This window comes from Cupressus sempervirens, chromosome 4, assembly GCF_028749045.1.
Source record: "Cupressus sempervirens isolate cs-2001-9-10 chromosome 4, ASM2874904v1, whole genome shotgun sequence".
Lineage (NCBI taxonomy): Eukaryota > Viridiplantae > Streptophyta > Pinopsida > Cupressales > Cupressaceae > Cupressus > Cupressus sempervirens.
The window spans coordinates 906,291,140-906,315,427 of NC_143121.1; the positions used below are offsets into that span (position 1 = coordinate 906,291,140).

At 39.9% G+C, this 24,288-nt stretch overlaps 1 protein-coding gene and 1 long non-coding RNA gene across 4 annotated transcripts in view; one reads left to right on the plus strand and one right to left on the minus strand.

Annotated features, from left to right (window-relative positions):
• LOC149564318 (FAD-dependent oxidoreductase family protein) overlaps nucleotides 1-24,288 on the minus strand; it is a 176,093-nt gene that overhangs the window by 58,376 nt on the left and 93,429 nt on the right. Inside the window, exon 6 of the mRNA XM_089827381.1 lies at nucleotides 13,876-14,065. Coding sequence (XP_089683507.1) covers nucleotides 13,876-14,065 — 190 coding nt within the window. The remainder of the gene's footprint in view (nucleotides 1-13,875; nucleotides 14,066-24,288) is intronic.
• LOC149564320 (uncharacterized) overlaps nucleotides 1-24,288 on the plus strand; it is a 138,763-nt gene that overhangs the window by 20,851 nt on the left and 93,624 nt on the right. The window contains exon 4 of one of the 3 annotated variants that reach the window (XR_016364185.1): nucleotides 977-1,066. The exons of 1 other annotated variant lie outside the window; for it this stretch is intronic. This is a non-coding gene — a long non-coding RNA (uncharacterized LOC149564320). Of the gene's footprint in view, nucleotides 1-703; nucleotides 1,067-24,288 lie in introns of all 3 variants that reach the window. One more of the 3 variants, XR_016364186.1, reaches the window with a different exon arrangement.

A 24,288-nucleotide genomic window follows, 5' to 3' on the forward strand; every position in this document is an offset into this window, starting at 1 on the left:
ATGCTACAAAAACCTTTTGTCTACCCTTTTTGGAACACTATAGCTGGAAACTTTCCATATGATTGTTCATTTATATCACGCTGCAGTTGGCATTTCTAATGACAAGGCTTGAAAGTATATAGATTGCAAATAATGTTACCAGAATTTGATGTGCTCACCGTTAGCTCAAAACCATGTTACCATGCACATACCTATCATTATCCCTCTTTCATTGTTTGATTTCTTCATATTTTTGAAACAGCCCTAGTCCTTAGATAGCTCCTCCCTTTATTTGTATAATGATTGCTTCATCTGTACATTTACACTCAGGAATTCATAATGATCGTTTACTTTTAATGCAATATAGAACATTCTTGCTGAATCTCTCATTTTTTTGCTGATATTTCATGTGGCTACTTGTCGACTCTTCTTTCAGTATACTTGCGCTTGCACTTGTTGAACACCTTCAACTAAAACATTTATTTCTTTTCTGATATGTTTGTAACAAAAGGTTTCAAGCTATGATGACTTGTCCCTTTAATGTTTTCTTTTACTGTAGCATATCGTTGTTGAACTTGCTGAAACATATATCTATTGCTTTAATGTTTTCTTCTACTATAGCATATCTTTGTTGAACTTGCTGAAACATATATCTATTGTAGAAGCAAAAGGTTTCATATATGAATACGTCCCTTTTACACTTTGTTGTACTTGTTTTGATCAGCTTCATAGGTACTATTTCTAATGGGTATGCCGGGCTCAATAACCCTTGAGGGAGCCTACCGTTATATCCGCGTACCTGTTAGAAACAAGACTCTGCATAGTAAACAAACATGTCAATAATAAAACATTTTGGCATGATTGTTTGCCTTTTCTGCTGATATATATTGTTATTTTGCAAAGATGAATGGCATGATAGGAGTATGAATGTGAGGCGAGATGAGACACAGTCATTGCTTAGATCCATTGGATCTAACAATCTTTTCTATGAATACAGCGTTCAAGGCATGGATGGCACGCAGTTCGATGCAACAAATGGGTGAAAGCAAATAGATGCAACTCAACCAGTCATTACAAGCAATGACTGGTGCCCGTGACCTTTCCTCTCTTTCTTCTTCTTTCATGTTATTTATTTTGGCAAAGTAGGAATATATATCAGTAGTTTAGGGACTACTCTCATGGTCGATTGTGTGAGAAAATTTCATTTTCAGCATTCCTTTATCATTTCATGTTTGTAAATATCAATTGTATTATCATGATGAATAATACAAGGACATTATCTATTCTTTTAATATTAAAAGTGTTTCTTTTTGCAATTTTGAATATGACTTGAAAGCGATAAACATGTATGCCTTACTTCATTTGATTTTTCAGAACTGAATTTTAACATGAGTTAAAATTAACATTTTTGGCAACCTTTGCTGATTGTCTACCTTCTAGACTTTTGACCAGTTGCCTTGACATCCATTGGGCATCAAAGTCCTGACAACATACATCTTTCTTCTTCTTTGAGTTTTTTGTTTGGAACAATTGCAAGTGCATACATGAATAAAGTACCTATTCTGAATTGAATCGTGTTATACATGCATTGAACTTTTTACCCTATGCGGTAAACAAATGTCCTCGGAATCATCGATAGATCATTGCAGTCATTGTAATCGGATTGTAATCTGCAAGTGCATACATGAATAAAATACCTGTTCTGAATTGAATCGTGTTATACATGCGTTGAACTTTTTACCCTATGCGGTGAACAACAATCACACGTGTAGGGATGAACTAGGCAAGATGTGATGACCTGCTAGTTTGTTGATATACATGTGAGTGTTTTGTTTCCTTTTGAAATGATGCACATGTACATAACTGATTTTGACAGCAACTTTGAACTAAAAAATGTGTTTAAAAAACTTAGGCAAATGGAAACTAACACGACCTCTAAAGTTGTTGGTTAGGTTTGCGTATGTATATGAATAAGCCTAATGAGACCTAAAACACTTGTTGGACTGATTTATATGCATGACCAAACTTAAGTAACAACTTTAGGAGTAGAAATTTTTTCACTGTTTTGTATATTAGCCATGTATGTATGCATTTGTTTGCTGGGTAAATGCATGTGATTGGCTGACTCATGTATATACATGTAGGTGGCGTAAATAGCAAGTTTTTAGATATAGACCTTTTGAAACTTGACTCTAGCTGTACATTCCAGTCATATGTGTAGGCATGCAAGTACCAAGTACATGCATTTATGCAACAAAACATTCATATGTGCATGAATGATGTAGGCATCTATGAAAATGACACCTGACTTGACCTGAACCAGCAACTTAAAATAGCAACTATACCTAATGAAAAACGGGAAACTACACTAAGAAAGAAGAAAACTGACATGTGTTTGGACAACACTGAGGGAAAACCTAAACCTAGAAAAAAACTAAAAAGATAGATCATACCTCAAAGCAAGCCTTGAGGTGTATTCCATTGACAGGGATTAGTAGAACATCTCCTTCGATAGTTGCGAGTTGAAATGCATTGTGTTCTTTGCATTCAATTATTTGAGAAGGATCTGCCTAGAAATGATCAAACTTAGCATGTTGCCTGAGTCTTGTCTTGAGAACATCCCATTTCAATACCAAATCTCCTTCTTTGAAATGACGATCAGTGGCCTTTTTGTCAAAAGTTCTCTTGGTAAGAAGCTGTTGATGTTCCATTTCCTGCAATGTTGTTCTTCTTTCTTCATCTAATTCAAGCAACTTAGCATAGCATAATTTGAGGGGATCATCCTCCTCAAGTATCATCAATTGATCAGCTAGTTTCAATGATGGGAACTCTGTTGAAATAGGCAATCTAGCTGGTTTACCATATACAAACACATAAAGAGAATTTCCAAGAATCTTGTTTTGTGCGATTATATCTGTTGATGTCAGTTTTGTACCACTACATAACATATAGCAATTGAATATCTGATACGGAGTATCAAACACACAATCCCTCTTTTCAATAGTCAATACTTATGAAGACATAAGCAAAACTCCAATGTTCCTTACACCTGTGGATATTAACTCAGTTTTATCGATGTGATTTGTTAGTAATCACGTAGGCGGCCTTACGCTGATTTCTTGTGGACAACTTGGACTTTTGATGAGATGGTGATGATGATGGAGGATGAATGTTCTTATGACTTATACCTTTCTAACTTTCCTCTTCAAAACTGAAACTCCTAACTACTCGCTATTCTACTCCTACTCCTATGAATGGAAAGATTAGCAGATGGACGAGAATCGAGTCTAATGAAAGTTAACCGGTGGTTCCACCTCCATAGATGCAATGATTCAAAGGAAAATGAACTAGTTTACCACACAAGGCTTCCCAACAAACCGTTAGGATGCTAGTGGCCTAGTATTGATCCCTATCAAACATCTACTAATGCTACCATGCAACTATCCATCTACTTTACTCTTTACTTAACAATTTGAAATGCAATTTGTTTTAACAACTTGAAAAGAAATTTTGTTCTAACTATTTGGAAGTAGAAACCATGCAACAATATCAAAAGCTCTTAATCACCATGCAAGTCACAACAATGACAAAGAAAAGCAATTTTGGCATTATCTTAGCAACAATTTTTCTCCAACATAACTCTCTTACAAATGAGAGCAAAATGGCCTTATATAGAGGCTCCAAATTACAATGAATGGCCGAGATTAAAAGGCAAAATCAAGGGCCAAGTTTATATCTTACAAACCCTAATTAGGGTCACCATTATTCAACCAATTACATGAGGGCACCAACTTTGTGGGCCAATGAGAAAATTACAATAATTTGTCAACCAATGAGAACATAGGGCACTTGGCATGATTTGATTGCATGCACATGAAAGTGCCACCTCATCAACCTTATCTTATAAATCTATTCAATCCTTGAAATAAGGTGAAGCCTTGGATGCTTGAGCTTGTCCTTAGAAACTTTCTCATCACCACTCGAACTTGCTTGTACTTGATGTCCTGACCCTGAAAGGATGAGGTCTTCATGCACTTGGGGTAATCTTGTCTTGGCCTCGGTGGCTTCCCTAGATGCAAACTTCTTTGCAACTTGAGAGCCTTGCTCTTGGCCATTACCTTGAAATCGAACTTAGTCTCCCCCATTATCCCTGCCTTCCTGGTCTTCCAACCTTCCCATTCGAATTCAACCAAGCTAGCTTGCACGAATAGCCAAGCCTTGCCTAACCTCAAATATTTTCAAATCTCTTTTACTAATCCGCTCTTTCTTGAAATTACAGGGCTTCTTAAATCTTAATCTTCAATCAAATTCGCCCTTCACCTGATTTCATTCTTCACCAAAGCTCGCACTTCAACCTTTGCCAGCTTGCAATCAACTAGAAGGGCTAGGACCCCATGTGGAATTGCTTCTAGTTTTACACTGTCCTAAGTTGTAATTCTAGATTTTCACTTATAATTCTAGCGCAATCAAATTTGCCCCTTCCATTTGCAATTTCATCAATAAAGAAGGACATCTAGTTCTCGAATTGCATACCTTGAGCTAGGCCCATGATCCGGCTGAGAAGCACCATGAGATCGCCATATTCCGATTTGAAGTCTACCATTGTGAACCTCAATGATCTGGTGACTCCTTTCTTTCCTTCGTGTAGCCAATTCTGCTTTTGTTGATCTTTGCCATGGAGAATTGTCCTTCCTTTAGTCTATCATTTACCTTTATCATATTTACTGTACCGACATTGATATCGGTTATTTGTCTCATTTTTTAGAAGAAAGTTGTTTTGGGCATCATATCCTCTTTGTCTTTCTTAGTATTTGTTCCCTTAGGGTTCTTGCTTGCACTAACATCTACCATCCTAAACACTTATTTCTGCCTCGGCATTGCCTTAGGATTGACTACACTTATATCTCCCAACTTCATTATTAGGGTGGTCTAGCTTATTTCTGCCTCTTCAAATGTCCTATCATGGATTCTACACTTATCAATCTCTCATCTTCAACCTATGATGGGATGATGAAGTGGTGGATGATGAATGCAAAAAGAACCAAAGGAAACAAAACTAGACAAGAACAAAAGAGCGAAATCCGCTTAAGGACCACTTTCAACTCTAAATAAATTGAACTTACCTTTACCAATGGTCGGGTCTTCTTTTGAATTTCAGATCAAACCTAAGAATTTCAAGCCCCTTGTAAATATTGATGCCCTAGCTAGAAAAATCAGAATTCTACCCACTTGAAATTGCCCATGCATGTGCAAAAAAAATTAGACTTTAATCACCTATTTCCTTTACCAAATAATACTGTCCAGATCTGATGCAAAATCACAGCTCCTCAAGAAAATCAGACTTCCACAAATTTCAGCTCCACAAAAATCGCAACTCCACAAAATTCACAGCTCTCTATGGAAATCAAGCATTAATCAAGAATCATCTAGGGCAAGGAAAATCATATCTGCCTTATAAAAATCTCCAAGAACTGCCCTATGAAAAAAACGTCAAGGAAGAAGAGCTGCTCCCATAAGCAAATCTGCCCTTTGCCAAAAATCGTCCAAGGAGGAAGAGCTACTCCAAGCATGGAAGAGGAAGATGGAAGAATGAGGGGACAAGGGGAGGGAGAGCCTTCTTATACCCAATTCACTTGCCTTCCCTAGCTGGCCGATTTGCACCTAGGAGAGGAGAAAAAACAAAAGTTAATTAGTGCACAATCCGGTCTCAATTAAACAATAAGCCAAAAATAAATTTTGCCATAATGAGATTTGCATTATTAAATTGCCGGTCAGACCAAAATTGCAAAAATAAAATTAATAAAGCCTTGGAGATGCTAAACATTTTCATTCAATAACGATTTAATAATTGATATATCATTAAAAATCGGATTTGGCAAGCCAAAATTGATTTTTTCAATTTTAAATTACTAAATTCTTGAAAGATTTTAAAATCTTCAAGGCAAAATTAACCCATTTAATGCCAACTTTTGCAATTTAATCTAAATTGATTTTGCTATGCAATGTTTACTGTACTGGTAAAGAAATCAACACATACAGACAATGGAACAGAAATAGCAGAATTATATTCGCATATGCCAGACATTACATTATGCTTCATAAGATCCGTAATAGAAGATGATTAATGATTTACAATGATCCCAAACGGGATATAAATACCATCCGCCGAACCTTCCCGAAGGAGTCCATCGGCCACAAACATTATATCCGCTACAAACTATTTACCCGTCGGCTACAAAATACAAAACACCGACGACAATCATTCTGTCGGCTACAGAAACACCGCCGGGACCATCCAGTCGGCTGACACCATCCCCCCCCCCCAAAAAGAAAAGTCGTCTCTGGACGACAATTACAAAATATCTTAAACAAATTAACAAACAAAATACATTAACAAAGTGACTACAACAAAAGAAATCCGCTTCTGTCACATCACTTCCACATTCTTCCCATTACAGCTATAGCCTCTACTAACACAATACTGTCTCCTCAAGCTGACCTTGATAGCCACCCATTCTGCTTTCTCTGCTTCTAACATTGGGTCCACTGAGCTAAGTGTCGCTGTACTGCCTTCTGGATGACCCACTCCTCCCGAACTCTCTATGCATCCACCAAGACAGCGTCTCGGCCAACACCTACTCCCAGTGCCTTTGGTACACAGAAAGTCCATGCCTACAACAACTTCAACTCTTCTCAATTGGTCAGACTCCCACGACTGATATCCGCAAGGACTAGGGGTCCAGGGGGCAACGCCCCCGGCGCGGTCGAGGGGCAGTGGCCCTAAGGGGTCCTGGGGCAGCCAGGGCGAGGTCGAGGGGCAACGCCCCTCGCCGCCAAGACCAAATTAGCACTCCGAAACCCACACAAAACTGCATGGAACACACCATTTTTGCCATTTTCTGCCGATTCTACACTCTTTTTGGCAACCACTGATGCTTCCCCTTCCCTTTGGCATCATCAGCTACTCATTCTGAATAACTTGAATCTGTCGTCGTTTTTTTTTTTTTGCAAAATTCCTCTGCCTAACATGAACCCAACAACTATCATTGCCTGCGATGAAGTCGTCTCTTCCTTCAGCTGCCAAAATAAACAACTCATGACATTAATATACCAACACCATTCGCAGATGCCGTAGAAATAAAAAACACCCGTAGAAATGAATGCGCGGCCTTGATAAAAACTTCCTGCCGAGAGACACTGCCCACGGAAGAATGTCCGCGAAGCACATAGGGAGAAAAATGAAAAAAATCGCCTCTTCGTCTTCAATTGTCGTTCCCCCGTCTCAAGCCTTCAAGTTTTCTTGCAGCGAAATCGCATAGAAGAATAACATCACCGGCATGTTGTTTTCCACGCATCAAATAGATTGAAATCCGCGGCCTCCAGATAATGCCGTGGGAACAGGTCTTCCACCAAATGCAATGAACAGGAACCCACGGAAGACTGCAAAAAGGTAGCCTCAACCGTCCCTGCGCAGAGAGTGAAAGAGGAAATTCGCGAAAAATTCTGTTGTCGCGCGGAAGTGCATGAAAAAACTAAACGGAAAGGTTCCGCGGAAGACCTCCTGCAGATAGGTGCCCGCGGACAGGTGCCTGCAGAGCACCTCCCACAGACAAGTGCTCGTGGACAGATGCCCGCGGTGCACCTCCCGCGGACAGGTGCCCGAGGACAAGTGCCCATGGATAGGTGCCCGCGGAGCACCTCCCGCGGACAGATGCCCGCGGAGCACCTCCCGCGGACAGATGCCCGCAGACCACCTCCGACAGTTTTTTTATTTTTATTTTTTTTATTTCCAATTTTTTTTCTTTTTTTCTTTTTTTTCTTCTTTTTTTTTTCTTTTTTTTTTTTTCCAAATTTTTTCATTTTTTTTTTTCCTTTTTTTTTTCAAAAAATTTGAACAGCACCTCAATTTTGCCTCCCGACATCGCCATTTTGCAACGACGACGACGAGGGAATCATCTAATCATTCTGCAACGGTGACGGCGACGGCATCTTCCTGGCACGGTAGGATCCGTTGACTGCTTGAGGTACATCTTGCACGTCCAACGTCCCCAATTTTATCACTCGATTGTCGCCGAGCTCCCGGATCTGATATGGTCCAACCCATCTTGCCTTAAACCTTTCCTATTTGATTTCATTCCGACCGTCATACATGAGTACCAACTGCCCCAACTGAAACCTGTTGAGTTTGTCATGCCACGCCTTATGCCTGTTCTGTGCCACCTCCGTCGCCCACTCTGCCTGCGGTCGTTGCGCATCTAGATTATTTCCTTGCCGTCGGCACCCTTCAACTAATTTTATGCTGCGGTGTAACCTTTTCTTTCCGCGCGGTCCGTTCACCTTGTACTGGACAATGGGATCTTTCTTTTTTCTTGGTTTGGACTGTATGTTCTTTCCCTCAGCTTCAGCCATAACTGCCTTTCCTTCTTCCATTTCTCTGTATTCCTTCAGACATTCATTTGCCTCTGTTTTTTCACCTTCATCGACCCTTAACATATTACAACTCGGGAACAATTCATAGTCTTCTATCTGCAAGTGGAAAAGGCCATTCACCGAGTCCAGGTCGTCATCATTCGATCCTCCGTCAAGTCTCAATACTCCTCCTTCGTCCAGTTCCATTCTCCTCTTTCCTTCATCATCACTCTCGCCTTCACTTTCAAAATCTGACGATGCTGCCTCCTCACCTACCATTTGTGTGTGCAGGTCAATTATGAATCTTTTGCCTCCGCGCTCCATTGATAGGGTATTTTGTTTCCAATCATGTTTTACTTTTGCTTGCACCAACCAAGTCCGTCCGAGAATAGCATCATATCCTTTTCTTTTCAATGGAATGACAACAAAATCCAATAAAAATGGTTGCGTACCAATGGTTATCGGTTGTGCCCTCAAGGTTCCTAACGGTTTGATCCCGTGCTGGTCCACCATGAGCAACTGGAATGTAGGTGGCCACAGTGTCGGCTTTCCCAACTTCTTCCAAGTATCCTCCGGCAACACATTCACACCAGACCCTCCATCGACAATTGTGTCTGTCAGAACGTTTCCCAAAATCTCCATCTCGACGACCGCCGAATGTCGTCCGGATGTGAGTGCCAGCAACATTGAGTCTGTTGTTATCACTTCCCTACTGTCCCTCCCTATGTCCTCCATTGCTTTAAGAAATGGTGTATGATTCATAATGCTCGTCCGTAACTAGGGCATTGTGAGAAGGAGGTCACTTATCTTGACTGGTATCTCCGTTTGTAAGATCTGTCGTACAATGTTTTGTTCTGCGAAGTTCCTTGCCAAGGTGTCGGTGATGTCCTTGAACTGAGATGTCCCTACCAACGATGCCTTTGCAATTTCCGCTTGCGCTTCCCCCAATTTTCTCTTTTCCTCCGCTTGCCTTCGTGTAATTGTCAGAACCTCCTCTACATCCATGCTGACAATGATCAAGTTTACTCCAGACTTTGGACACTTGGAATCTTCGTCATCGCCGGGTCCGCACCATCTGCATAATAATTTCGGTGTGTTTGCTGTTGTACAATCCCGCGCAAAATGACCCCACAAATTACATGCTCGGCATTGAACGATCAGCCGTCCGTTTGCATCATACCGAGTTCGACTTTGGCTCCCATTATTATTGTTATTATTCGCATTGTTGTTATTTTGCCCTTTGTTATTATTCATGTACCCTTCGGATGTGGCACCTGCGCTATTCAAATTTCCGCTACTGCCCGACAGGGAAGCCTCCTGTGTGAGAAGCACCTGCGCAGATCCTCTTGTCTTGATGTTAAAGGGGCACTCTTTTGTCGAATGGCCCATGATCTGACAAATGTCACAGAATTGGTTCTTTGGACACAATCCTTTAGTATGACCGTCGGTCTTACACTCCGTGCACCACAACTCACTGCCTTTTGGCTCCTTCTGCATGTTTTTAAACTCCATCATGCGGATCATGTCCTTCTGTAAAGCACAGACCTTCTTGCTACTGCCTTCATCGTCGCTGTTATCTTCTCTGGTAGGCTCGTCGTCATCAGAATCAGATGAGTTGGTGTTCTTCTTCTTTGTTTTCTGCTCACTTTCGAGGTCCAATGCTTTGTTATAAGCTTCCCTGTATGACGACGGTGGCACAATTTTCATTTTCCTCCGCAACTTCGAGCATAGGCCTTCCACGAACCATCTTTTCTGAAGTCCCTTCTGTAAAATGCGGACCTTCTTGCTACTGCCTTCATCGTCGCTGTTATCTTCTCTAGTAGGCTCGTCGTCATCAGAATCAAATGAGTTGGTGTTCTTCTTCTTTTTTTTCTGCTCACTTTCGAGGTCCAATGCTCTGTTATAAGCTTCCGTGTATGACAACGGTGGCACAATTTTCATTTTCCTCCGCAACTTCGAGCGTAGGCCTTCCACGAACCATCTTTTCTGAAGTCTGTTTGCCAGCTTACTTTCCATTTTGTTTATCAAGTCTTTTAATTTTGTGGCATAAACACGGACGGTTTAGTTCTTCCCCTGCTTAGTATTGAAGATCTCTGCTACAATTTCATTATCATCCCGCAACAGTTTAAATTCTACCAGAAACTCTTTTTTAATGTTATCCCAACTATTTAGCTTTTCTGGATTTGCATCTATACACCAATCAATTGCTACGCCCCGTAGGATGGCCGAAAATTGCCTCATCCAGTCGTCTTCATCAGTTATCCCATTTGCCTTCAATGTTATCCCAACTTTTTAGCTTTTGTGGATCTGTATCAGTAAACCAATCAATTTCTACGCCCCGAAAGGTGGCCGGAAATTGCCTCATCCAGTCGTCTTCATCAGTTATCCCATTTGCCTTCCAGATCGTTTCACATGTTTTGCAATGTCGAATGGGATCGGCCGTACCATCGCCATTGAACTTCGACAATTTCTCTTTCGATCCCGCCATCATAATTGGTTTCTGTAAACAGGCGTTGCTCAATCCTGCAACACTGCCGCTCTTCACTCCCACACCGTGGCTTTGCACTCCCACACCGGCGATCTGTACTCCCACACCGGTGGACTGGTTTTCTACATCGTTGGTCTGTACTACCACACCAGCGGACTGGTCTTCCACACTGGCGGTCTGCACTCCCACACCGGCGGACTGCTCTCCCACACCGGCAGACTACACTCCCACACCGGCGGATTGCTCTCCCACACCGACGGACTGCTCTCCCACACCGGCGGATTACTCTCCCACACCGGGGGACTGCACTCCTACACCGGCGAACTGTTTTCCCACACCATCAGACTCAACAACTACGAACCTTGGTGAAGAAGGGTGTTTTGAAGTTGTCCCCTACGGAAGTATATTCCGAACGAAGAGTTCACTCCACGCTCTTGCTCTGTCGGCCCTCCAAGCTGTGCGAGTCGATGCTCTTCTGTCTGGATTCTCTTCCCTCGGCGAACACAAATTCAAAAACTCCTCCCGTGCTTCTTCCACCAATTCCACCCGCCGCCGAGTCTCCTCCAACAAATCCTCCATGCTCCAGTTTCCGTCGGCACTCTTCTGAAATCTCCGTCGGCGTTCGGCTTGCTATGCCAAAATTAAATTCTCTTGCGCAGTACGGATTCCATCTTTTCCCTTGACCTTATTCCGATCCTTGTTAAGCTGATTTGGCATTAATCTTCATTCCTCCCACCTTCCAGGTTCATAAGGCAACGGCGCCAAATGTTTACCGTACTGGTAAAGAAATCAACGCATACAGACAATTGAACAGAAATAGCAGAATTATATTCGCATATGCCAGACATTACATTATGCTTCATAAGATCTGTAATAGAAGATGATTAATGATTTACAATGATCCCAGACGGGATATAAATACTATCCGCCGAACCTTCCCGAAGGAGTCCGTCGGCCACAAACATTATATCCGCTACAAACTATTTACCTGTCGGCTACAAAATACAAAACACCGACGACAATCATTCTGTCAACTACAGAAACACCGCCGGGACCATCCAATCGGCTAACATGCAATTTAGTTTTTTAACAAAAATAAAATCATTTCTCCAGAGTCTAAAATCGATTTTCCTATTTGATTTCACCATCCCAAAAAAAAAAATTCACAAAAAAAATTCAAGATTTTCTGAAACAAATAAATCTATAAAATGTTTAATTTCATTTTGAAAATGCTAAAGATTATATAACTACATCCAATTTTCAAAATAAAGCCGTCTAAGTCCACAAAATTTGTAAATTTTATCCTACCAAGTTATAGTCCAAATTATCGAGAAAACATTGCCTTTGAAATTTGTCTGGCCTAAGGATAAAAATACAAGCTCCGGAAAAATCAAGCTAAGACCAGATGAAAAATAAATTTAACCTCCTCCCTCTTGACCCAAAGGCGTCCAAGGCGTAAAATTTTCTAAAATCGGAAATTTTTGGACAACTTCAAAAAATATTTGTTAAGGCAACCGAAAAAATTTCAAAGATCTGCAAAGATTGCCAAGGCTTGCCCAAAAAAAGTGGTCCTCAAAAATTTTGGGGCGATGATGTGAAACCTTCACAACACTATGCAGCCAAAGGGCTGATTTCAATTTCGAATGTCAATCACGATTATTCTACTCCAGAGTTCTTTTTTATCCTCAACAAATTCTTGTTTGTACTTTTTGCTAAACCATTACCCTGAGGGTAATAATTTGAGGATGTATTAAGATATATGCCATTCTTTACAGCCCATTCAGTAACCTTAGCTCCTACAAATGCTAAAGTATTATCAAAAATAATTGATTGAGGAACACCAAACCTGGTTATCAGATCATTATAGAAGCTTAAAACAGAAGGTTCGTTGGCTTTCTTTAGCGCTACAGCTTCGGTCCAGCATGTAAAATAATTAATTGTGGTCAAAATCCATTTCTGACCTGCACTACTGTTCAAATACTTGCCATCTGAATTTATTGCAGCCTTGTAGTGATTCTAGTTGCGAGAAAAACTGGACTACTTTTGAGAACATACACACAAAGAAGCATAATAGGTTAACTCAAAACCGCTTGAATGACTTCGTTTATGTGTCGTGCAACCAAAGTGAAAAGAAGGTACAAGGGCAAGCTTCATATGAAGCACTTGACTTGGATGAGATTGATCCATATTCAACATATTGGACTGCTCCTATCGATGGTGGTGATGCAGATGCACATGTGGATCCTTTATTGACTTTGAGATGGAGGAAAATGCCTAGGATGCAGAAGTGGCAGCATGTGAAGAGGAATGTGAGCTTGGTCATCCATCAAAGGCTTTTATTAAGCTTGAGACACCTATTCAAGCATCTTTTGAGGATGCTGCAACTACTTCAATACCACCCACGCAGTAGCAGCAATCCCTTTTGAGCTTTGGATGCAATTTATGATTTCTACTTCTAGTTTTCATTAATACTGAAACTTGAACTTAATATGTATTCAAAATTTGTAGTTTCATGGAGTTTGACTTCTATATGTATTGGACTTATTTTTATTCAAATGTCGTACTTGTTTTTTGGTATGTGATTCTATGCTAATCTACTAAGTTTTTATTCCTATGTATCTAACTCAAAACTTTCATTAATATATGGTGGATATCTCAAATAAGTTTATGTTCTAGAAATATAGTGTATGTGTGTGTATTTTCAAGTATTCTATATTTTCAAACGTTCAATAAAAGTGTCAATTTATTGACAAATTTTTCGCTGAGTTTTTGGTGATTCTGAGATTTTCAAAAAAAAAAATGGTCGGCCGAGATATTGTCTAGTCCAAGTTGTCCACCTTTAGTCTCAAAGATTAATGCAAGCTCATTTCAACTCATGTAAAGACTCAATATTATATCAGTACTTACATAGTGAAAACTTTCCAAAAAGTTACAACAGGAAGGTTTTAAGGCTATTGTTCTAGAAAAAGCTAAAAACAATTAAATCAATTAGACCTTACCTAGAACAAGGTTTCCATGGGAATCTGTGGTAGCTGTCATAGAAACTGACAATGCATCAAGAGAAGAACTATTGTCCATAGAAGAATCATCTTGCAAGCTTGAAGCAATCTGATGATCACTGTAGCCAATCTCCATCAAACCATGGCTTAAATGAAATGGTTGATGTCTTTCCAAAACAAGCAAATGTCCCTGACATTCAAGGAAATAGTAATAGCATTTTAGATATATAAATGAGCTTTACACATTTCCCTATAATACAAAACTTAATCCATCAAAAAATGTAGTAAGAATCACAAAACTTTTTGGCAGTCACCATGAAGCCAATTTTATTGTTATATAGACTTGGCTTGAAGCCCTGCTTGATTATCAGATTAACTATACCAAAATCAAAAATCAAATAAAGAACATTAAATTTTTAAAAGCAAGAGAAGATTCAGTGTGCCTGATTAGTAATGTAAAAGTAATACAACTACCAATAAATATAAACACATAAAAAGACATCAACCAAAAACACAAACAAGTGCATATACATACATGCATGCAAACAAAAAACATGCATTAACATACATATACATAAACATACACAAGTGTCTTTCTCTTGTGGCATCCTCTGCATTGAAGAGACAGGTCACTTGCTTTACAATAGAATCAAAGAGCATCAAGCTGACATGACTCATGAGAGAGTCTTGAAATCAGCACTTGCCAAACATTCCACCAAAACCAAACACCACATCACTTTAGAAGACACCCAAGTCCTAGCCGAGAAAACAATTTCTTCAGAAAACTCTTACAAGCCATTTAAATATCTAATCATGCTTCCAAACTCAACCAAGACGTGCTTGAAACCTTACTTTCTCTTGGCAACTCCTACTGTCCCACCTTCCAAACCAATCCCCTAGTCCCCCACACTTGCCCTATGCTTCCCATAGCTAGACCAAACAGCTCCTCCCTATCCTTCTCCCAAACCTGCCCCCTTCCTTTTCTATCCCCTCATCCTCCCATTTTCCCCATTGTTTTTTCTCCAACCTTCTTATACTCAATTGTTCCTCCCTCCTTGAAGTGTTTCTTTCTTTCCTTCCCCTCCCTCAGTTTTCTTGGCCTAACATTTCGCCCTTCCCATCAAGCTTCCCTCATCACCCCTAGATCTCATTCCCTTCTTCATTGTACCAGTTTGGGTTTTTGTATGTATTTGTTCTTGGATGCTTTTGTACACTTATTGTTGTTTGGGTATGTCTAGGTGTATATTTAGGTATGCACTTATGTATTTGCAATTGTATAGGTATATGTGAAATGCATGTAGTTGCCTGAGCTTCAGTATCTGTACACACCTATGTAACATAGATTTTGTTGCTTATATATATACTTATGTATTTTGTATATTCGTAAATATCTATGCATTGTCTATGTCTGTACATGTATGCATACTTGTTTACTTTATGTTCACATTATTTTGGTTATTACATTTGTTTGTATTTGTTTATTTTTATGAACATATATTTAAAAAAAATTGTCTTGGTTTATGTATATATTTGTATATGCCCTTATGTTTCCTTCTGGTTTTTCCTCCTCTTTTTTATGAACGTTTCTCTTTAAGATACTCATACTGTATTTTTCTTATGTCATTTCTGCAATTTTGTCCCATATTTGTAAAGCATGCTTGTCTTTTAGTCATTTTTAATTTACAGTTTTGTACATAAATGTCTCTACGAGTGTGTCTATGTATGCATGCAAGTATGTTTTTTGTTTGCTTGTGTGTATGTACTTTGTATGTATATGTACTCGTTTATGTTTTTTGTTGACGTTTGTGTATGTATTTATATTCATGTTGTGTATTTGTTAACACATGCGTACGCAAATAGCAATGTAATTGTACATCAAGAGATGTAGGTCTATGCATATGTATATGCGCCTACATTTGTGTTGGTTTATGTGTATACACTTATCTGCATAGGTATTTGTATGTATCATTATTTAATTTTAATGATAGCTCAAACAAGAGTTCATCACATAGAGTTGCTCAAAATATAACTATACCTTTAAAACTATCAATCTATCCTATAGATAGATATTAACCACCTAAAAGTTTATGTTAGTATTACAACGAGAGTTTATCACTAGCAGCAGATCTGAAAATGGAATTAAAATAAGAGGACTTGAGTCATGATAGTCCCATGACCCTACTAGACTGTTACTACAGTCAGCCCCATCATTAGGAAATCTTCCTAGGAGTGATCAATATCTAGCTCAGTTACCAAATTCTCTCCTCAGCTTAGATACAGACTTGGGTGTGTAGGGATGCAGATTTGGAAGCAGATGCTCTCCAGAGTTGCCCAGGAAGTGGACCACAAGACTGTGGAGGTGCTGGAGCACATTCACAGGGCATCCAGACCCTGTGATGCATTCCCTAGACACGTCCAGGGTAAATCACAAACTATATCACTAATTTCCAATGTATTGCCAAAAAATTCTTCTCTTTGTTTTAGATTATACAATCATGTAAATATCGACTTACGAGTTCCCTTAGTACTATTGCAATTTTTTGAACTATGTTCCACATTAATGGTGCCTAGTTAAAACTTCAATTTTTCCCATATCAGTTCAAAATTTTACATCTATTTTTCCTTTCAACATAACCTTATTTATCACTGACTTCCAACCAGAGAACCAAAACTCGAAATCGGCTTGGAATCAAAAAGGCCTACTCAACTCATGAATCGGCTATGAATTGCCCATGAATCGGCTATTAATCAGCAAAGTGAAAAAACTCTTTAAGTTTAGAGGTTTTAACGATATGAAACTTAATTCATGCACCCTTGATTGAATATAACTTAAACACACTATAATGTAATGTCCCCGTTTTTAGCAGGTTCTTGCAATTGGCCAGGTCAGTTCACCATCGCAACCCTTGCGAGTTGACAATGGGATTTGAGGGTTTTAGTTGTGGTTATAGGTTTTCCAACAACCTATGGTGTGTTTTGGCTCCATTTGAGGGACTTACTATTTATAGTAACTCAATCTGTTGGTTCCAATGAGCTCAGTTGAGTTAAAGGAGTTGGGTGATGCTCTCAGTTTTTATTTCGGGCTTCTGGTTTGAGCTCCAAGCATCTTGGAGGGAGCGTGTATTTATAGTAAGTCACCCCATCAAGTTCATTCATCATCTTCCATCATCGCGATCACTTTAGTGTTGTCAGATTTCGATTTTGATGCTTCTTCAACTATTTTTGCAAGACGGGTGAATTATTATTATTCATCTAAATACGCTGAGGTTGCTAATGTTGTTGGTGTTGTTTGTTGGTCACCTCAATATCATAGCTCATTGGAACTCGGACGAAAAGTTTTAAATCGTGGGAACAAGAAACAGTGGCCTTACATGTCAGAATATTAAGGTAGAAAAGGTCATTTTCGGAGCCAGAAGCAATTAATAAATTATACTATAATGGCACTTTATTATATTTTAATGTTGTGTGTGAGAAGCTTCTTAGGTGAAGTCCATCTGGGAAACTTTGTGCCATTTGGAGATTTTAAATATGAGATCATTTGATGAGTAAAGCATTTGATTGATTATTTTCTTTTGTTGCCTACGAAGAGTTTCTGAGTTTGCCAATTTCTTTGCCCTTGTATAAGGGTTTGGAATTAAGAAGTGCCTAGTAATTCATAGCTGAGGTATTGTGAATTAATTTTGAGAATTGTCTTAATTAAATTATAGTATTCCCCGACTGTTATGTACTGTACCTGGGAATTTCATTGTGGCTGGAGAAATTGTGATTTGGAATGCCATTATTGTCTACTATTTGGCATGGTTATAAGAGAATTGTACTATGGCTATCGTCCCTGTATTTGGTAGCGATCTCAGACTTTGTAGAAGGTTGCAATCACTTAGTTGAGGGCAGCAATCAGGTTTTAGAGCACCTGAGATTATAAGCAAGGAGCATGTATTTTTGAACCTACAAGTAAATTGGATTATTTCTTGAGAGCTGCAATCTATATTTCATCTGTTAGAAGTCAATTTCTAGGTTCATTATTGCATGCTTGTAAATTTCCAAAAGTCAATTTTTAAATTGCATATTAGTAGCATTGCCATCAATTATAGAATTACTTCTGAATTGTTTAGTGGTGTTCATTTGTCCAAATTGATAACGACTTAACCAATTAAAATTGTGAGTGGTTGGTTGTGAATTTAAAGCATTATTTATTAAGTGATAATAATTTGCCTGCCAAATGTTTGACAAAATATCAAACTATTGATTAGAAAAAGCAAATTGATGTTTGTTAAGGATATAGCCGGATAAGGGTAACTACAATGGTATCAGATCGGTTTCCTTCCATCCTGTGAGGTAGGAAAATATTTTTTATTTCAGATCTATTGTTGTTTGCGGAGTGACCAGCACTGTAGCTTTTTCCAGCTATGGACAAATATTGGAGGCCTGGTAGTTTCGGGAGCTAGCAAAGTAGTGACAAAGATAGTAGGAAATTAAATGCTTTGAGGGAGAGTATGGAGAAACTTAAGCTTCATCAGCAGAGGTTGGCAGAGAACTTGTTGAATCTAGAGACAATTGAGAGAGTTGCGAGGTACATGGTTACCGACTTTAGAAGGTTAGCGAGAAGGAGGCTTGAGTTTTCTCCGACAGGTGCCCATGATGCAGATGCACCTATATTTACTACAACACTTGCTAGTCCTATCCACAATATTGATGATGGACTTATTTCACAAGGACGTGGTCGTGTCAATGGCAGCAGAAGATAGTGGCACTGAGCTTCAACAAGTTGAGGCTCCCAGAGTTGTTGCAGTTAGTGCAAAGACAGTTGATGCCATTTTTACTACTTATACTTCACACTCTCTCGAGGGGATTATTATTGGAGACTTGTATGTGAGTTGTCATAGTGTTGCTCCAATGCAGAGGACAGTTGCTTCCTTAGGTGGGACCAATGCATGTATGGAGTCACCTAGCTTTGATGTTCGTGATTTGGGCGATACAACGGAGTCAGTAGATGTGGGTTCATACTCTATCATTATTGATTCATAGGTTGACGTTGAGTCATGTGTACAGAGTCAGGTGTTAGCAATTAGGGCTTTATTAGGAGATATGGATGCAGATAGTATGGATACGTCTAATGATACATTTGATGATGCTATGAGCTGCACCAAGTATCATATCCCTTGTCACGTATCAGTTGATGACTCTGAGGAGGTTTTGGATGGGTCCCAGGATCGATGTTTACAAGATTTTACTATTGAGGTAGAAGTTGAGGTATGCGAGGAGATTGATACTACGAGGGCTTCCATTTCTTCGTATGAAGTGTTGGTTGAGGTACCGAGTAGTATTATCTCGGATGTAGCAGTGCGTAAGGACGATAACACACATGCAGTGAGTCATCTTGTGGTGGGCAGTTATGATTCAGTTTCCTATCACAGTGCAGTTAGTGAGATTGGGAGCTTGCATAGGAGTCAAGGGTTACAGAGGCATTATGTGACTTGTTAGTTGAAGGTGAGTGATAATGACATTTCTTTAGCTCTTGAGCATTATGATGTTATCCATTAGATGATAGCTACATCTGGTTGAGGTGCTCTTGTGTCAGATGAGCACGGTGATAGTAGTTTTTCCCTAGCAGAGGTCCATGCGCTTGAAGAGGCTGTTAGGATCTTGAAGCATAATTACTCTTAGTTAGTTGTTGACAAGGATTACCTTTTGGAGTGGGGTAGCACCTATTATGAGACATTGTTCGAGAAAGAGGAGGTGGTTGAGCTCACCCAAGAGCTTGAGGTGACTGTGGACTCTCTTCAGTGTACTCAGTTGGCTATTCAAGGGTCACAGTCACGATTGGATGAGGTGACCGTAGAGTTGGAGCATGTTCGGACCAGACCAACCCCAGATCCAGTTCAGTTGCATATTGTGGTTGACTGTAATGTCCCTGTCATAAAATAAATGTATTTAATTAAACTTTGTAACGGACCGATTGATTTAATTTATCTCGGTCCCATTTTTATTTTTGTGTCCAAAGTTTGTGTCGCCGTCGGCTACCTTTGTACACCCTCGGAATGGTTTTTAGACGGGTATTTAAGCACGGCTTGTAGGAAGTCTTAGGTATGCTTCTGATTATATTTCTCTGTACTACGAATTCCTGTTGGAGTTCTGGATTATTCGCCATTTCAGAAGTGAAAGATCTTCTCTATTTGGCTAGTGTGGTTTCGGTGGGATTCAACCCTCACCCTATTTCGTTGTTGCATTGTACTTCTTCACTCAGATTGGGCAAGTCGGAACACCATCTGTGGCAAATACTAATCGAAGATTGGTTCATCTTGTTGCCTTATTTGCATCTAAAATCTTTGGTTATATGAATGTACATTCAACCATAATAAATATTTGTATGAGTTTGTGAGACGTTCTCTATACCTTGGTACTCACACAAGGAAACCCCATCTACACGGCGTACGGATACTGCAATCATCCCATCAGACACATTACATTTTTCAACCGTATGACCCTGGAATAACCCATACAACCTCCAATCTACATCGTACAACAATCTTTTCCCCTCACACCATCCGTCTTTATCTCATCCGTACGGCTTGCCGTACTTTCTCAACCGTACAGCCAAGCTTCCAGCACCATACGACCTTCTTTCACTAGTCGTACGTCTCTATTCAATCTTAGTTCAAGTATTTGCCTACACTTTGTGACCGTACGACCTCAATTCTGGGTTGGTACATTGTTTTAAAGGTACATCGCAGGTGCAAAACACTACAGTGGTATCAGAGCCTTCAATCCTGCCAACCTGTGGACAGTGAATGAGAGTTTATAGCCGGAAGAGGACACATTTCATTGATCAAATGGCTGACGAACGGGAACCGACCACTGCCAAACTTGTGGCTCTTCTGAGGAAGCTTGCCAGGAATCAAGCACAAATCACTGACACGCAGCGACTTATGGAAGAAACTCTCAAGAAGTTGGTGGAGACCAAAACGGTCACAGTGCGGACTCAGTGTCAGGGAAATCAATCCCTCAGCCAGCACGCTCCTGACCTTCCATGCCGACTTTTCCACCATGGACAGAGGCACAACATGGAGGGAGACAACCAACTTTCGAAGAGATGAGAGAAGACTAGAAGAATGCAAACCCTGAAGAAGATATATCCTATAAAGATTACGCAGATCTGAGAATGAGATATTCAGTAGGCAGAAACAGGGGATACTTTAACAATGATCTGAAGAGAAAGTTGAGTAAGGTAAATCTGTCACCATTTGACAGATCGGGTTCCATATCAACACAAGCGTGGGTTATGAAAGCTGATACCTACTTCCAGCTGAATCCAATGCCAAAAGAAGCAATCAAATTTGCCGCATTAAACTTGAAGGGAGTTGCGCACAAATGGTGGCACCACGGCACCATCACATTAGGGCATGATCAAATAAAGACTTATGCGGAATTCACAGAGAGATTGATAGAACGATTTGATGGTAAAGATCCGGAGCTCAATTTCAAAGATTTGACGCAACTGAGGCAAACTGGATCAGTAGATCAGTTCATTGCAAACTTTCAGAAACTCTTTGTTTTGGTCACGAACATTTCCAAAAGAAGGCGGGTAGTGCTCTTCATGGATGGATTGACTAAACCTCTCAAAGGTTGGGTGAAGGGATTCAATCCGGCTACCCTATCGAAAGCAATCAGTAAAACACGAAGTATGGCATCGTCATCGGCATTGTAATGTCCCCTCTTTAGTTTGACATGGCATTGATCATGGATTTGCCTATTCCAGACTCTCGTAGGCAAATGGTGTGGAAAGAGAGTTAATTCTGCGGATCAGATAGTCATATCTTACTCTTGAAGAAGTGTTAAGAGGTTATATTTTATCATTATGTGATATTGGGGCCCACATGTTATAATTTTAATTTGAGTTGCACTTTTTATTTTATAAAATTACTTTATTATAAAAAAGTGCATTATAATGAGAAATTATAAAGGATGTTTCTAGAAGTTCTAGCAACTTCTTAGAAAAGTGAATAAATAGAGGGCTGGGCCTCTCATTTGGACATGCTTGGATTGGAGAACTCTTCTACTTCTTCATTGTGAAGACATTTGTGGACTTTGGATCTGCAAATTATTCGATCTTTGGGAACGAATCACTCCCTTGGATTGGCGACTTTGAGGGTGTGAAATATCACCTGAATTGTTGCATAATTGGAGTTGGTATTCAGCCATCTCATTGGAGCTTATTGAGAATTCGTTGTTAGGGTTTGTTTTTGGTTGGAATAAGGATTTCAGATTTGCCCTATCATTGGAGAAGCATTTGACAAGAGTTTGAAGACAGAATAAGTGCATTTTCAAAATTGGCAAAGCAGGGTTCGGAACCACATAATTGCTCATATCTCCTCAACCCCTTGGAGTTATTTTTTATGGTTTTACAGGGTTACTACCTAACCCTAGGCGCCCATTTTCCTTGCATTTGGGGGTCCCAAAACCCTAATATTATTTTATTTCAGCAGCCGTACAGGTACGGCCTGGTACGACCTTGCTAGTTTGGGCAGCAGCAGCAAATTAAGGACAGTTTGGGGGTGTGGTTGGAGGTCTTCATCAAGGATCTGCAGCAAAACGTGGTGTTCTTCCATAGTTCTTCAAACCAGGTTCTTGCATTCTGAAATATATATCAATTTTTGGGTAAATTTGTTGTCATACAGTCATTGTAATAATCAGTCCAGAATTGGTAATAAAATAATTTCAGAATTTATTGCATTGTAATTGAAATATAGTTCAATGGCTTTAATATAAATTGTAATTCTGTGAGTATATTCTGAAAGTCTCAAATCTGAAATTACCATATTCTGAATATTGTTACTGTTACACGCCAAGTGTTTGACAAAATTCCTAAGTTCAGTTTGAGGGTTTCTGTGGCCTTTATAGAGAGGGTCATTACAGTGGTATCAGAGCTATAAGTCCTGCCATCCTGTGGAGGTCTTATAGGGAATTTGGAACAGCTGGATAGGAGGGAAAGTGTTTGACGAAATGTCAAAACACTAAAATCAGAGCATGCGACAAAGGCCTTATAATTTCCACAATACCAAAGCAAGACAAGATAGGATTTCAGACCTGCAGAGCGAACAGTCTAGCTCATCTATCCAGGTGGACATAGAATCCAGTCATACTGACACAGGGGAGGTATTCTTTGATCAAGACTACGACTACAATATGGATAGAGGTGGGAATATTGGTCCAGATCAGCGAGAGGAGAGATTTTTACAGTCATTAGACACTTTGGCACAGGGACAGCGATTAGCAGAACAGAGAGCACAGGAACAGAACCAGAGAATGGAGCTTATGATGCAGATGATGGCTCGACAAATGGGGTTGAACGCTAACATAGGTGGAGGAAATAATCAAAATGGTCACAACCAGAATGAGAATAATCAGGATGAGATACATAATGGAGGCGAACGAATTGGGAACAATTTCGGTCATGCCCCCCAGCAAGCTAGGACAGTGAGTTCGAGGCCTATGATTCCTACGTTCCTTCCTAGAGCTCCAGAGCAGCCGGTACCAGAACCCCAGATCACTGACATACAGGATCAGCTAAGGAGAGATTGGGAAGCAGGAGGTCCAGATTTTACAGCTGCAATCACCTTTAGAGAGTATATGGATGTGCGGATGAAGCATATGCCCCGTGGACAAGACAGGACTCAGAACTATGAGCTACGAAAGAAAGTAGGCAAACTACAGTTACCATATTATGATGGCTCAGGGAAGTCTACAGCAAGAGCTTGGGTTCAAAAGCTTGACACATACTTTCAATTGAACCCTATGTCTGAGGAAGAAGCTATTAAGTATGCAGAAATTCACCTGGATGGGTTAGCACACGAATGGTGGCATCATGGTATGATCACTATGGGTCATGCACACATTACTTCATATGTGGAGTTTACGGAGAGACTGATTGAACGTTTTGATAAGAAAGATCCAGAACTCCATTTCAAGGAATTAGCCCAGCTTAAACAGTGGGGTTCATTGGAAACATACATTTCAGAGTTTCAGAAACTTGCAGTGTTAGTAACAGATGTATCTGAACGAAGGCTATTGGTTTTATTTATGGATGGGTTAGTTGATCCGTTGAGAGGGTGGATTAAAGCTCTCAACCCTCCCACTTTACAGGAAGCCATTAAGAAAGCTCGTGACATGGATTCCTCTTCAACTTCTAAAAATAAATTTTAGGCAAAGAGTTTCCCTTCAGGAAAAGATAAGGACAGGAAACCCTTTCATAGAGAGGCACAGCTACCTAAGGAAGAAAGTAAGAGGCTGGACAAGGAGACACTTAATGACTTGCGTAGGAAGAAGCTATGCTTCTATTGCAAAGGCCCGTATGAGTACGGCCATGACTGTCCTATGAGGCCAAAAGGGAAGGCCAACCGGGCAATATGGGCTCAT